The sequence below is a fragment of the Halictus rubicundus genome, chromosome 12, assembly GCF_050948215.1.
Source record: "Halictus rubicundus isolate RS-2024b chromosome 12, iyHalRubi1_principal, whole genome shotgun sequence".
Taxonomy (NCBI): Eukaryota; Metazoa; Arthropoda; class Insecta; order Hymenoptera; family Halictidae; genus Halictus; species Halictus rubicundus.
Genome location: NC_135160.1, coordinates 11,365,177 through 11,381,238, shown reverse-complemented (window position 1 = coordinate 11,381,238; position 16,062 = coordinate 11,365,177). Strand labels below are relative to the sequence as shown.

Genomic DNA, 16,062 nt, shown 5'->3' with positions numbered 1-16,062 from the left:
GAGCAGCGCCACTTATTTCTGTTGAATGTTCCGCTTGTTTCTCGTCATAAGTAACGGTTAGGTAAAAAAAAGATATTGAATACCGTGGTGTAGATTTAACGCGTAAAAAGCGTGTCTATCGTCGTTCGAATCGAGAATTTCATTTTATTTTTCGAATCGAGAAGGGAAAAGAATTGTTGGTGAAAAGCATCGCAACGCAGTGACAAGAAAATCCGGACGAGTGGCGCGTCTGTGCAAACGGCTCTCTGGTCGTATGACGTAATTGTATTGATCGCGGAAGAAGAGCCGAAAGTCGCGCATTCGCCATCTTGGACGAATTGTGGAAAAGAAGTATCTGTGTCTCACAGGCGCGGTACACTTGTAACAGTTGTAATCCGTGGCGATCCGGATATTAATTAGTTTAACTGGGAATTAACCCTTTTGTGAATTAGATACCCATTTGGACGGACCAAGGTAAGTTCTTATTTCCTTCGTTCGCTTCCCCGTCCGAATCTTTTTTTCTACGTGGAAACCTTGCTATACGACTTGGTCCTGGTAAGCGTCAACCTCGAGTGCTACTTCTCGTTTCGTATGGTTACCGTGTAACTATCTCGTATCGAAACTATCGGAACCCTTTAATCGTTTATCGTTAACCGTGTACGTGACCGTTGCGTCACGAATCTTTTTGTTTTGAATTTTCGTGACTTTGACATCGCGATCGAGGGGTTGGGTCGGAACGTTACATTCTGCCTGTACACCTTCTCAACCAGCATCTTTCTTTCGCATATTTTCCCCGATATTTTCTCGATCGTACAGCCTTTTAATTGCTTTTTCTCCGCTTTTCTCCTTCTTTTTCATCTTTTCTTCCTTTTTTCTACATAACAAAACTATCCGACTCTCTCCTGTCAGCTTCTCTCTCTCTCTCTCTCTCTCTCTCTCTCTCTCTCTCTCTCTCTCTCTCTCCCTCCCCTCTGTCTACCGTCTGTCTGTCTGCCTGTCTCCGTCTCTGTCTCTATCAATCCCCCCTCTCGTTCTCGCTCGCTTTCCGCATTGAACGTTCTTGTCAATCTTTTCGTTGTCTAGTTAGTCAATGCGTTACTCTCGGTCGCATAATTGCCAGCGTTATTTGTTAATCTCTCATTTTTTTCCAGGAGTTACACCAATGCTCATTGCGTTTTCATATATTTTGCGCATTTAAGTTGTGTCGCGTCGTAGGCTTTTGTGTCGCGTATGTGTTTACGCGCGCGTGTTCACGCATAGAATATGTTGTTAATTTTTATATAATTATTATGCGCCTTATAGTTTTTGTTTCCTAACAATTCTCTAGTAATCCATTTAAATATCAGGAGAAATTTCGATTAGTTCTTTGTTCGAATATTTCTATTCCTCTTTATTTGTGTAATTATTTATTTATTTATTTATACGCGTATCAAGCAAGGTTCAAATATTTCATAACCAGAAAAAGAATATTTAAAAAGTAGAAAATGTCTATGTCATGATTTCAGATAAAAGGTTCGTTCTTTGGGTCTGATTAGTACTAAATGGTTGCCTGCAGACAGCATGTCTACTCTGTCAGGGCTTGCGTCGAAGGGGGAGAAAGGAAAATCCAAGTTCCAATCATTAGACATCAATAGTTTATACAGAGAGTGTAGAGTAAGTTAGCCAGAGAATTCTACAGGCATTTATTACCATCGCAAGAGATTCGAAGAAAATGAAATTTACGTAATACTGTGAATACAGGGCGAATCTTTGGAGCAACAGCAGCAAAAGAATACATTACCACGCAAACATGGAATGCAAAGTCTTGGAAAGGTGCCTTCGGCACGGCGACCTCCTGCCAATCTGCCCAGTTTGAAAAGCGAACATAGTAGTAGCGATCCAGCTGTGAGTCTCGTACCAAGCGGAGGGAGTGGTTGGGCTACTACCAAAGATACAACAACAACAACCACTACTATTACAACCACCACAACTACAACTTCACCGGATACAACCGCTGTTAGTGTTTAAAAACGATTCGTTTGGAAATAGCTATACGTCTAATTACTAGAGATTTAAAAAATCTGGATACTGAAACGATTGTTTTCGTTCTTACTAGTCAAATTCTTCACCGGCACAATGTGTAGCGGGGACTACTGCAACATCATCGCTGCATCCTCTACTGCCAGGACAACAAAGCATTTCTCAGTCTTCGTACAGTTCAGACGCGAACATCAAATCCTCATGGAGCGCAATAATGAGCAGATCAGGAGATGGTATAAAAATGACAATTTTGCTTAAATTTTATTCGGTTCGTTTTGCACATTTCCTCACGGCAGTTTTTTATTCGCGGTGCAATGGTTAGGCGGTGCATCGGCAGGACAGCAACATATTCAGCAACAGCAGTCGACAAATCGGGAATTAAGTGCTCAATACGGACCAGGTCCAAGTTTACGCCCACAAAGTAAGCGTCAAGTTTTTAAGTACAATGTGATACCGGAGTTGTAACATCATGTCTAGTAAAAAGAACGATATGCGTTATTCGATATTAACAAGATGTATATTTATTTGCTAGCGGAAGGAAGTTGGATACAAGGTGGAAGTCGTACGGCCAGTGGTGCAGGGTTGGGAACCGCTGGTCCCGGCACTGGGACCACTTCGGGGGTCCAGGGCCCCCCTTTGAATACAGCTGGAACTGGAGGAGGACATGTCGACGTGTCTGGCGGACGACAGAACTTGGTCCAATCTCCCAACATGGCCATGGCCCAGGGAGGCCCTCATAATGCTTCGAACAGTCAGAGCGCTCTAAACGCTGCCGCTCATCAAATTGGTCCAAATATACATCACTACAGAGGATTTATTCCTCCGTTTGTAAGTTTAGCCATTTCTTTTTATTTTCTTTTGTTATAACTAGACAGCGGATCTTCTATGCAAAATAAAAATTTTTTACCTGCATTGCAACAAATTGGAGTAAAATAAACAGTTATTTTCTTTCTTAATATGTTTAATAGGTTGAAAATAATATAACAGTATTTCTAATTTTTTCTAATGTTTTTACTGTTTTAAATTACACTTACTCATGCTTGTCATAAATTCATAAAATTCGCTGTTAAGTTAGAAACGTTCTACTGTTTCGATCGTTCGAACGGTCTAATAATAGAAATTCTATACCTTGATCAAACTATTACCTGAAACAAAATTTTTACAGATGTATCGGGGAAACTTTCCTGGAGGATTTCCATCACAGTTCCCAACGAATACCGGCCCCAGTGGACCCAGACCACGATTTAATTACCCCGCGGAACGTTTTCCCGCCCCACCTCAGCGCCAACAAGAACGCGAACGTGTAGCCGAGGAAGAGATTGTTACGCGACCAATTATCAAAGAGGAAGATCTTACCCGCATGGACGATATTTCCCGTGATGCTGGTTGGGCAGAACAAGACGACATCGATTATAACAAAAAACTTACTTTTAGCGATGACGAAACCGATTCCGAACCAATGAAGAAAGATGAGAAAAAGGATAATACGGAGGAGAAAACTGAAGAGACTTCAGCGGAAGACAGAGATAATAAACCTCGAGATAACCGTGATATTCACGATAATCGTGAGTCAAAGGAATCCCGAGATCAACCAGTCCATCGTTCATGGACTCATAGTTCTTTGCCGCGTGACTATCGTGGGTCCAATGGGTCCGGTAGTTACAACAGCAATCAATCACAATTACATTTGGCACACTCTTTGAGAGGTGAGAACATTCGTTTTTCGTTGAAAGTAGCGTTCAGTATCTTGTTCGATCTTAAAGCTAACACATCACTCAATAAGTCACCGGTCTAACTAAGAAAAACAAATTTTTTTTAGAAATTCCACTTTATTCATCAAAATACTCTCCTTCAAGAGTGATACATTCATTCCAACGCTCCTTTAACTTTTCGATGCCCTTTATGTAAAACGATATGTCTTTGCTCTCAAAATAAGCCTCAGTTTCGGCAATCACTTCTTCATTTGAACCAAGTTTCTTTCCCTGGAGCATCTTTTTCATGTCTGCAAAAAGCCAGTAGTCGCTGGGGGCCAGAAAGGGGGGCAAGAAGAAATCCTTTTTATTTCGCTTGAACAGCTCCAAACAGCGCTCTGAATCGTCGACGCGGTGTTGTTTCTGGTCCAGTGAGAGCAAACGCGGCACCCACTTCGAAAGCAACTTGCGCATGCCCAAATTTTCATGTAAAATTGTAAATACACTACCTTCTGATATCTTCAAGGTGTCAGCTCTCTCATGCAACTTCATTTTACGGTCTTTCGAAACTATTTTGTGGACATTTTTTATGTTTTCCGGAACAACTGCCGATTTTGGGCGACCAGAGCGTTCTGCATCATCGGTGCTTGTACGACCGCGTTTAAATTCAGCATACCAGTCAATAATAGTTGATTTCCCTGGTGCAGAGTCCCCATAATGCTTATCAAGCCACTGTTTGGCTCCAACAGTATTTTTCCCCATCAAAAAACAGTGTTTAATCAACACACGAAATTCCTTTCTGTCTTGAAAATTACAAAACTGGGGTCACTGAAACGACTGTAACCTCTAAACTAACGGTCAGAATGCCATGAAATTTTGACACGTACTGTTTGAAGGTTAGTACTACCCGGAAATCACGTGGGTCTGTCAACAATGTTGCCATATATGTGTCAGACCGGGGACTTATTGAGTGATGTATTATATATAGAGATGTATATGGTTTTTAATTTCTAAATGTGTTCCACTGTGAACAGGCGTAGAAGATGACGAAGGTTGGAACGAGAAACGACGAGTAGTGCGAGTCGAGGTGGCGTCGGTCGCTGAGCGTGCTCAGCAACGCAAAGAGGAAGCGGAGAAATTGTACGAAGAATCGAGTAGACAAGCCGCGGCCAAGAAACAGCAAGACGTCGAGCAAAAATTGAAGGAGAAACAGTCGATCGAACCGAAGAGTTTGATAAGTGTCCCACCGGTTCCGATCCCGGTACCAGAATGGGAACGCGAAAGGGAGAACAGAGATCGGGAACGGTCTTGCGCTGGATCTTCCGAAGGGAAAGGCGGAGACGATAAGCCATTGGCCCGCGAATCTCGCGAGAACAGGGATGCTCCAAAGTATAACAGAGATTCGCGAGACCAGCTGATGTCCGATTTCCGACAAGTCGATCGGCAAAGTTTCATGAGGCAACAGGACGGCGGTGCGCGCAGTGAACGGGAAAGAGACCGCGAACGTGAACGTGAACGCGAACGTGAACGCGAACGGGAACGTGAACGCGAACGGGATCGGGACCGTGATCGCGACCGCGATCGTGACCGTGATCGTGATCGTGACCGCGATCGTGACCGCGATCGCGATCGTGACCGTGATCGCGATCAGAGAGACACGAGAGATCGCGAACATATGCCGTCGTTCTCCCGTTCCTTTCAATGCAACTTACCACCACGATTTCAAAAGCAACAAGCGGAGAGAAGCAATGCTGGGTTCAATCGAATTTCACCGAGTACCGAGAGATCGTCTGTCCAGACTGTTTCGTTCTCCGGGCAATACGAGTCCAGCAGATGGCTTCACAGTCACAGTTCTTTAAGTAAGTGTTCAAAGAGTGGTGTTTCGTACACTGCGTTCTCAATATTGATATACAATAGTGTTTGAGTCGACCGATTAATATTCCTAACATTTCAATCGAATTCGTCTCAGTAGATAACAGCTTGAAGCAGTCCCACGGCACGGTACCGCCCCAACGCCGAAGCAGAACTGATCCTGACATCTCGGTTTCGATGGAGGACGAGCGACCTCCGTCCCGAGATTACCGCGGTTCTTTCCTCCGGGAGGATCGGTATCGTCATTCCTCGCATCGGCCTTACGATGCCCGAAAACCAAGCGGCGGCGGCGGCGGCGGCGGCTACAGCGACGAATACACCCGCAATTACAGAGATCACGATTACGAGGACAGACATTCTCGCGACTCCTGGGAACGCGAAAGATACTACGACGATAACAAAGATCGCGATTCAAAGGACAACCTGGAGGTGAGAGACGTCCGAGAGAACCGAGAGAATCGTGATGCTCGCGATAGCCGCGCGACCAGAGACATCAGGGAAACTCGCGATCGAGATACCAAGCTGAAAAAGGATTACGACAATTACTTAAAGGTATTATCTGTTGCCGATTAGTTGATTGCAATTCCATATCTTCCATATCGATGCGTTTGTTCTTGTGTGTATACAGTTATATATCATTTATTGATTCCCCTCGGGGTTACAATACGAATACACCTTCCGGTCTTGACTTAACTTAATCATAAACTTAACCTACCTTACCCTAACTTAAATTACTACCGCGAGAGAGAGAGAGAGAAAGAGATCTTACAACTAGATTATTCCGCATGTGTGTATACAATTTTAATTTTAATTTTTTGTCAATGCCAACAGGATTCTTTCGAGGAGCGTGATCGGGATCGTGACCGTGAACGTGATCGTGACCGGGACCGGGACCGTGAACGCGTTCGTGAACGTGAACGCGAGCGTGAACTCGAACGCGATCGTGACCGAGATCGTGATCGCGATCGCGATCGTGATCGTGACCGTGATCGTGAACGCGATCGTGAACGCGACCGTGAACGAGACCGTGAACGTGATCGTGATCGTGACAGGGGGGAACGAGATCGCGATCAAAGAGAAAGATCGGAGAGCGTCGAATGGCGGGAGGAACGTATAATGCAAGACAGATCGATCGACAATCGTCGCGACACGCAACGGGACGACCGTGTCGAGCGGAACGAGCGGCCGCAGAGACCGGATTCTCGCGACAGCCGCACATCCAGAGAATCGAAGACGTCTTTGCGCGAAGACGATTCTCACAAATTGCGCGACTGCGGTTCCTGGGCTAACGAGGTTGCCGATTACGAGGAGAACAAGCGCGACTCCTACATGCACGAGGACACCCGAGAGAGAGAACGAGATAGAAGACAACCCCTCGGGCCGGTAACCAAAGAGAGAATCGAGGCGGACGAACTGAAAGGCGAGAAACGTAATTTAACTCAATTGAAACGAGCGAGTTCCGAGCACGATAAAAAGGACACGGCTAAAGAATCGGCCATCGAGGCGAAGAAGGAGGCGGACGTTTGGAGCTGGAAATTAGAAAGAATAAGCGACAGCAATCGAACGGTCGAGAGGGGCGACAATTCTCCAAAGGCATGGGCAGATGCTGTTTCTCCGACGTTCGAGAAGGAAGAGGAGAAAAGCTTGGAAAGCATCAAGAACGATAAGGAGACCGACGAACTCAAGCAGAATATGGAGAAGTTGAGCTTGGAGAAAAGAGGAGAAGGTGTATTATTGAACGAGGACACGATGGCGGATCAGCAAGCGAAGGAAGAGAAGCGAGAAAAGAGTATTCGGAATAGAACGAGCAGCGGCGGATCGAATTCGAGGGCCCGTGACCCCCGTGGAGGTCGACAATGGGCCGGCAGTTATGGCACGTCGTATACCAGAGGTGGTGGTTGGCGAAGCTCGGAGTCGAGAGGACGAAGAGGCGTGCACAGAACCACTGGCAGGCCAGCTTCAGCCAGAAGTGGCTCCTACGGACACACCGATTCCGAAAACAGCGGCGACGAGATATCCTGCTCGACTGAGTCGGGCAAAGAGGAGAAGAAGTCTGCAAGATCACCAAAGCCTAATCAAAAAGCGGAAAAGGAGGAGCGGAATCGAGAAGTGTCGAGTCGAGAGGAGAAGCGAGCCGATTACTCTCAGCCGCAACCACAGTTGCAGTCCCAGTCTCAAGCTCAAGCTCAAGCTCAAACTCAACCGCAGTCTCAACCTCAACCTCAGCCTCAGCCTCAACCGCAGTCGTCACAGTCGCAGCGAAGCGAGAAACGAGCGTACGAAGGTAAATCGAATCACGAGGGATTCGCTCCATCTGGGGAACCATCTCGTCTCGGTCGAGGCGGTGGGCGAATGCGAAGCGCTACCAGGACCGGGAATCGCATGGAAGGTTACGGACCGCCCTCTAGCAAGAGCCCTTTTTCTTGCGAACGAACCGGCGACGAGAAGCGGCAAGAACGGCAAGAGTCGTCGAGTTCGCTGCGTCAGAATCCAGCCTTGTCGACACCATTATCCGAGAAAGAACCGACGGGCCTCGCCGGCTTGCAACTAGAGTCTACCGACGACAAAATCATCGCGAAGCAACAAGCGCTCACAGCTGGGATCACCGGGAAACGTGCCAAGTCTCCGATACAGCAACCTCAGCAGCAGCACCAACAGGCGCAACAACCCTGCAGCAAACAGGACATCAATCACTCGAGCAACAATGCCGTTCCGCAGAAGGTACACGGTCGCAAAGAAGAACCATCACGTTCGAAAAGAACTCGCAGTGCCAGCAGAAGGGTAAGTAACCGATCAGCATGAATTCTTTCATTCAAATTGAAACGTGTTTCTTCGTGTTAATCTCGCGGGTCGTTCGTTTGCTAGCGCACAACTCTATAATAAGTACGATCGTACCATCTATTTATCGTTAACGTTAATGTTGGTTGCAGGGTAGAGATAACCGGGAGTCGCGATATCGTGGCAGCAGCAGCAACGTGTCGAAGCAAAACTCGTCGGACATTGGAAACGAAGACTGGGAATCGACATCGGAGAACAGCGAGGAGCATGTGGAGGAGCACAAAGATGTGCGGAACAGCCGTAAACAGTTCGGTACACGTACAAATTCTGGCGGTAGTCAGAACGTCGTAGGATCGAACGTGGGACACTCTCGTAGAAACGAGCAGCCGCCGGGCGGCAATCAGCGGGAACAGCGTGAAAAACCTGCAAAGTCTTCCAATTCAACGTCCCGCGCGCCCGGCGCGGAAAAACGAAACCTACAGAATTTGGGTTTCGCCAATCAGAAGAATCATGCCAGCGGTATTCCGCCGCTGATGCAGTCCACGCAAGTTCAGAACGGCAGATCGAGAAGTCAGACTTCCGGCGGCGGTAACGCGACGATTTTGAGCAAATCGAGCGCCAAGGACGCGACGGTGAACCGCGTAGACGAGATCAAGCTGAGCGATCCGAACTTAGTGAACCAAGCTCTGAACGACATGAACAAGAAGTCTCAGATTAAAGAGAAAAAGATGACGCTCGACTACGAGATGGAGCCGAGCAACTGCGCCGAGGATGGGTCAAGCTTAACGGAGAAAAAGTCCGTCGATTCCGACGGTTTCCAGGAGGTTCGTTCCAAGAAGAATGTCAAAGAGTCCAGACACGGACAGAAGGAGGAGACGAAACCGCTGAAACGCGAGAAAGAGAAGGACAGAGAGCGCGATCGTTCCAAGTCGAAGGCGAACGGAGGTGGTTCGCAAACCGCTTCGTCGTTGCAACAGGTGCAGAATGTACCGTCTCTGTTGAGTCAAACCATTCCACAACCAGCGAGCATGCTGCAAAAGCAGCACGACAGAAGGCGAGGACTGAAGCTCGCCCCCAGATTCCAGAAGCAACAATTGGCGAAGCAGCAACAGCAGCAAATGTGCACGTCGGAGCCGAACGATCCGAGTAAACCGAGCAACTCGAGTAACGCGTACAGCGGCAAGGATTCATCGTCGGGCGGACCTGCGCCGCCACCCTCCGTCAACGCTTGGGACAAACCATTCACCAGTCAGCTACGTTCGACTTCGCCGTCCGCTGTTTCCGGCGATCTTCCATTGATGGCCGGCATGTCGTCACAAAACGATCACGGTCACGGTCACGGCCACGGTCACGGTCATGGTCACAGTCACGTACACGGGCACGGGCACGAGGTCAACGAGCAAACGAATTCTGGCAACAGTAGCCAACGAAACTCGCCGAACGGTGAGAAACCCGGCAGCTGCGGTGCCGGAGCTGGCAGCGGTGGCAGCGGAAGCGGAAATGCCGGAGGAGCTGGCAGTGGTGGCAAGACTTTGAAGGAACAACACTCGGAAAAAAATTCTGTACCCGACGTTTCTTCGCCACCGGTGCAGACATTGATCTTCGAGAACACGAATTACTCGAAGACTACCAAGACTGCTCCTTCCGATCTCGCTGTCAAGACCAAGTTTCCGAGTCACATGAAGAATCAACAACAACAGCAACGCGTCGAGAAACGCGCGGATTTGGACGAGGAGGGCGGTGGCAGCAGCGGTGGACCCTCCGGAATGCCGCAACAACAACAACAGCAACAGCAACAGAGCCTTCCGGTTGCATTCTCGAATAAACCGAACGATCTGATGAAAGACAAGAATCAGGAGCCGATTCAGATGCCGTTGTCCTTCAACAAAAACGAGGACAACGCCGACATGAAGTTGGACTTCACGTTTGATTCGGACCTCTCGCAGTTAACGGAGGACAAGAACAAGAGCCTGGGAATGGCGCGATCCATGCACATGGCCACCGGCCAGAGCACCATCTCGCCCTCCACCGCCGAGCTCAACTTAAAGATCGCATCGGTGAAGAAAGTTTGGGAAAACGCGCCGCCGATGCCAACGGTGGTCGAGCACGAGGACGGAAACGTAGTCAGTAGCGCAAACACGTTTCCTCAGGCGTTCGAAAGTGCGGACGTCGACGATAGCTACAGTCCGCACCAACAGTACAATCAAAATAACATGAAAAGTGAAATAACCACTTCCACGAACGTGTGCAAGGTGAGAAATCATTTCGCGCACATTTATTCTCATAGTATCATGCATGCGTATCAAAGCTATTACATCACTAGAAATTGACTCGATAGTCCGACAGAAAATTCAAGAATTAATATATGTATTGTTCTCTCTTGTTTCTCCATTCTTGTTTCTCACATTCGTCGACATATTCAAAGTTACCTTTCGCCCGTATCTCAAAGAGTTTCCCTTGAGTAGTTACCATGGTGAAAATCAGAAAGGTAAGTGGCTAACGCGTATCGTTCGATCAGTTTCTATTTCAACCCTTGCAACACCGACGATCTTCTCGGCAAACCATTTAGAACAGCAACCAACCGCTCCATATCGATCTCTACCATGTTCGCTTCTGCAACCATTTCGAATCGAGTTTTTAACATTAGTTACCTACTTACCGCTTATCTCCGAATAATCCCTAACGTCGCCGAGGTCACGATCATCACCGATCATCCGTTTTGATTCAGATACCTCATCGTCACCATTAATACCTTGCTTTCTACAGTTGCTTTTCATATATCCGGATGTCCAAAACTTGTCGTTCGGCAAGACTCAGTCCAGAAAGGTGTCGTTTCTTTGCTACCCGATCACTCGATTATGCGAGTCTACCGATTATATGACTGCGCGCCGATACCGGCAATACTATCATTATTATTATCATTTTATTATTATTATTATTACTATTATGGTATTATTATTATGGTTATTACGATTATTATTATTATTATTATGGTTATTATTATTATTATAGTCTTTTCCATCCTCCGCTCCCTAGTATTAATTACAGTTCTCCTGTACTCTCTATCGAGTGACGCTCCCTTCATCCAGTTCAAACACGGTTAGCGATGAACCTAACTATTTTCACCACAGTTCGAAAGCAGATTAAAGAAAGGAAGAAAATATTGTTCCCCGAAATACGCGTGATTCGGTCAGCATCAATTAGAACGGCAGTTGATAGTGATGTAAATAGAAAAATTAAATAACGAAATACCATGTCCCCTGTGGGAAGATGCTGACTCTTTGCCTGATGCGCAGCTGGTTCCCCCGCAGGTGAAGCCGCAGCAACAGTCTTCGGGAAGCAGCGGTGGTCAGTCGGGTTCAACTGTTCCCGGACCAAGCCCCATCGGAGCGGGTCAGAGTCCAATCGGTCATCCTCCGGTCAGTCTTCAAGGACCTTTGAGCCCGCCTCCGTTCAATTCCACGGGACAACCGTCTCACATCAACTATCAGGTGCAGTTCCACTGAAAACAAACTATTCTCTGTGCCTTGCGTTACACCTTGCCTGACACAATCGTATTACAATACAATTAATCATCGCCTTCTCTTTTTTTTTAAATTATTTTTCTTATCATTTTAGGAATTTCCTCAATACCCGGCCTCTCAAGCCGCGCAGTATGGCAGCATGTCTGCGATACCCTCCCCGCCAGCCGTGTTGTTCAACACAGGTTCCGGCCAGCTTCCGGCTCAAGCGGGAGGTCTTTACGGAACGTTTCAATTAGATCAAAGCCGATCTCCTTTTACTCAATACCCGCCGTACGCGCCGTCCCTGCAAAATTCGTTTAGCCAGCAGAACCTCTATTTGCAACAACCTCCGCCACCGCCTCCGCACGCGCCAAACGCGCCTACCCCGGAGATGTATCAGAGCAATCTCTCTCAGTATCGCCTTGTAAGTAAAACATCGAATGATAAGCTCGCGATACGATCTTCTGGAAGGTCGAAAACGATTTTCTGGAAGGTTTCGAGAGAGAAACGTTATCGCTGTCTAGAAATGACGACCACGCAATTTTCACAGACCGCAGCTGCTGCTCCACCGTTTGGACAAAACCAACAGCTCAGCAACAATCCGAACACAGTTCTCATCAGTTCCTCCTCGAATTCTCTGATGTCGGCGAGCGTGAAGCCGTCCTCGCAACCAATCGGCGCTATTGGAACGAAGGCGCCGCATTTCCAAGCACCGTCTGCTCCGCAACCGAATCCAGTACTGATTCCATATTCATTTCTTCGTTCAACGAAAACCGGCTGAAACTGTCGGAAACTATAATCCGTTCTTTTCTTCCAGTTGACGTACATACCCTACGATCCAAACCAAGTACTTGGGGTGAGCGGCAGTTACATGGGCAATTCCCAATTGGTACAAAGACCCGGTCCGAACGTGCAAGCTTCAGCCAATAGTTACTACAGCGCCACTTCGGCTGGTAAATATTTCAACAGTTCGTTGCTGCAACAAACTTGTACGAAATGCCATATGATATATATCATACGCGATGTCCGCGATTTTATGGAATTTTATGTAATTTCGTCAGGATAGTCAGGAAAACTATTGTTTTGCAGATGTGTTCACCGGCTCGCAAACTGGTTTTTATCAACCCGGTGGCGCCACCCAACAAACCGGCACTCATTACGGAATGCAAGGATTCGGTCAGCACAGCCAGAATTTGGCAACCGGTAGCGCCACACCCGTTGGATTACAAAATTTCAGCTCTGGCTTTTTATCTAGTTCCGGTTTACAGATTGCCGCGGCCGCGGCGGCTCAGCAGTTTCGTAATCCTACCGGTGGACTTCCAGGACCAGCGAACGCTGGTCCCACGTTTCTCAGCAAACATCAGCCGCAGGAGCAACCTAGACAATTGAAGAGCCCGTCGGGAAATCAACAAGATGTTCTTGCATCGGTTTTCAGTTCCAGTGAGTCTCTCACCCTTACTCTATCTCTTGTCGTGTGTTTCTATCGGTTTCTATCGTCACGAACATTTTATTCACGATTTGATTGTGTTGAATATTTATCGCAGCACCACAAATACCATCTCCGAAATCGAGAAACTGTAAACAACAATCTTCGTCACAACAGCCCCAACCAAGTCCCACACAGCATCACAAGTATCAACAGTATCAAGGCGTTAGTCAATCTGCTTTGGTAAGCAGTTACAGTAACTACGTATGTATCGCTCTTACGCTTACTCAATTACCATAAATCACATAAACACATTCGATTAAAAGAATAATAGAAATCTAGATAATGAAATAATAGAAAGATATAAGATTAGATAAGAGAATTCAATTCGATTCGATCGTTCGACATTGACATTTATCGACAGAAATGAAAAAGAAGGTTCATCCTGTCACGAGATCAGCGTCAACTAAATTGCAGGTTTTGCAGCAAAATGTACGCGGCATGGGAATGCCACCGCGTCCCGGTATTCAACCGTCGCAACAACGATATCCGCCACCGATTCAGAGACCGGTTGTTCCATTCACACCGGGCCCGAATCCAAACAATCCTGCTCAACAACAACCGAACTGCATGCCGTCGCAGCAACAACAGCAACAACAGCCGCAAACACAAATCAATCGTCACAGACCGAATATGCATCAACAGCAACAACAGCAACAACGTAACATGAAAATGCAACAACAATATTACTCTACTCAAGGTTTGTTCTCTCAAGATTCTCCGTATACGTAATTCAATCGTATATGTAATTCATGAAATAGTATCGTTTGTTTGTTTGTTCGTTCGTTCATTCATTCATTCATTCACGTTTGTCGTTTGATTGTGCTTTGTAGGAAACGTGAAAATGGATACAACCGAGAAAACGGATTCTCACAATGATAAGATCAATGACAATGGCACCGGTACGCAACAAGGAAGCACCAAGGCAAACGTCAATCAACAGGACAATGACAATAAAGAAGAAGTGAACCAACAAAATGAGTGAATGTGAAAGAAAAACCGTATCGTTCATTCTATCGCTTGACAAAAAAAAAAGAAATATACTGTTTACGATCACATAACCACATTACGTCGGTTCGAAAGGTAAATTATAACGATTAAGTTGTTTTTGTACATGGAAAAGACTCTTGCTCCAAATGACATTGTATTTGCCATTTTAAAGAAGCTCGTGAGCTCTCGGGAGACGTATTCGATACACTTGGCTATACTGGTATATGTATCTAGTTAGAATTACTTAACCTTGGCGCATTGAAGAAAAGAAAAATAGGTGATATCGTCATTGTACACGTCTCAACGCTTCTCCGAACTAATTATAACGAAGTTGCGTTTCATAAATTCTACGAACAAATCACGTTATCGAACATTCCCTTTTGTTCGAGAAAATAATAGTGCGTACTAAGTACACAACGCTGCAATGAACGTTAGAAGTATGAGGGGAAAAAACGAAAACTAGTTCAAGGAAACAAAAATCCAATCGATACATAAATCGACAAGCCGTGCTTGTCCAAACGAAAATGAAAATGAAAACTTTCTACGGATTTACTCTACGAAAGAAAGGAACTCTGTAACGCGCGTTGCTCGATTCAATGGAAAAAAAAATGGAAGTTAGAGATGCATCACAGTTGGACTGGTACGCACAACGTATCACTTCTTGGTGTTAATCAACCACCCTACCAATTAATTGCATTGAATATGAAGATTATAAATGTGCACAAGACTCGTATTTCTGTATATGGACACGACGGCGGTCTGTGGTATACGATAATGTAAAAGCCAATTATCCGGGAACGTAGTTCGACAAAGATATAGCACGACCGTTGCTACAAATACATTTTCTAGAGCACCATTCAAATGGGGGAAAAGAACAACAAACGTCGGTAAAGAAGACTGTTTTATGTATATCGAAATTTCAAATTACCTATGCGATGGTCGTATAGATCTGCATGACGTTGTCCCTAATACAGTGTGACAAGTAAAAAGTTCGTGTACATTAATCGTTTATTAATATAATGTGCGGTCATGACGAAGCTTGTGAAAAATAAATAGTGCAACAATTGTTTATAGTTACTGAATATATTATCATGACCTAGACACTCACGGAAAGATTATCAATAATTCAAAATATAATAATATATCATATCGTTTGAAAATATGTGAAGCGCATTCGATTCTCCGTGCGTAATATTCCATTAAATAGCGACAATGTCTCATTGTACATTCTACAACGCATCAAAAATTGACTGTAGATTTCCTATTTTAATTGCGAATCAAATATGATTGCGCCGTCGCCGTAAGCCATGTGCATGATACCATCATCATCACGTCATCATCCGCTTCATTTATATCATCATCACCTCTACTATTATTATTATTATTATTATTATTATTATTGTCATTATACTTCATTTTGAATGTTATTCTTACCACCACCATCATCGTCATCATCATCACCATTATTATTGTTTCTATCATACTACTATACTTCGGTATACAATATGATATTGTCATTACTATCATCGGTGCTAAAATTACTATTCGTTACGGTAATCGCGGTCATTAATTCATAATCACTACTACTACTGCTACTGCTGCTAACGCTATTGCTGCTGCTACTACTACTACTGCTACTACTACTACTACTACTACTACTACTACTACTGCTACTCCTACTACTACTACTACTACTACTACTACTACTACTACTACTACTACTACTACTACTACTACTACTAGT

General features: G+C 45.6%; 1 protein-coding gene across 8 annotated transcripts; it reads left to right on the top strand.

The window, feature by feature from the left end:
* On the top strand, positions 1 to 15,391 carry Nocte (no circadian temperature entrainment). Of its 8 annotated transcripts, XR_013083138.1 has the most exons (20): positions 5 to 453; positions 1,485 to 1,632; positions 1,720 to 1,974; positions 2,075 to 2,231; positions 2,321 to 2,419; positions 2,531 to 2,826; positions 3,164 to 3,704; positions 4,724 to 5,548; positions 5,659 to 6,113; positions 6,393 to 8,342; positions 8,492 to 10,591; positions 11,636 to 11,830; positions 11,958 to 12,266; positions 12,393 to 12,578; positions 12,660 to 12,795; positions 12,932 to 13,282; positions 13,387 to 13,532; positions 13,746 to 14,028; positions 14,162 to 14,411; positions 14,491 to 15,391. XR_013083138.1 is itself a non-coding variant. In XM_076797682.1 (19 exons), the coding sequence occupies exons 2-19, from the start codon at positions 1,540 to 1,542 to the stop codon at positions 14,311 to 14,313; spliced, it is 8,526 nt and encodes a 2,841-aa protein (XP_076653797.1). In that variant the 5' UTR covers positions 5 to 453; positions 1,485 to 1,539; the 3' UTR covers positions 14,314 to 15,391. The 8 variants fall into 8 exon arrangements, 7 of the variants coding, with proteins under 7 accessions (XP_076653803.1, XP_076653797.1, XP_076653799.1 ...); XM_076797682.1 differs by having other exon boundaries at positions 5,662 to 6,113; positions 14,162 to 15,391; XM_076797684.1 differs by having other exon boundaries at positions 11,651 to 11,830; positions 14,162 to 15,391.
* Positions 15,392 to 16,062: the final 671 nt, after the last annotated feature.

Excerpts from the sequence above, each read along its gene's own strand:
- Nocte (XM_076797681.1), top strand. The coding sequence starts at position 1,540 with ATGTCTACTCTGTCAGGGCTTGCGTCGAAGGGGGAGAAAGGAAAATCC. Across the intron at positions 1,975-2,074 it reads CTTCACCGGATACAACCGCT|TCAAATTCTTCACCGGCACA; the intron begins GTTAGTGTTTAA and ends CGTTCTTACTAG. Across the intron at positions 3,705-4,723 it reads TTTGGCACACTCTTTGAGAG|GCGTAGAAGATGACGAAGGT; the intron begins GTGAGAACATTC and ends CACTGTGAACAG.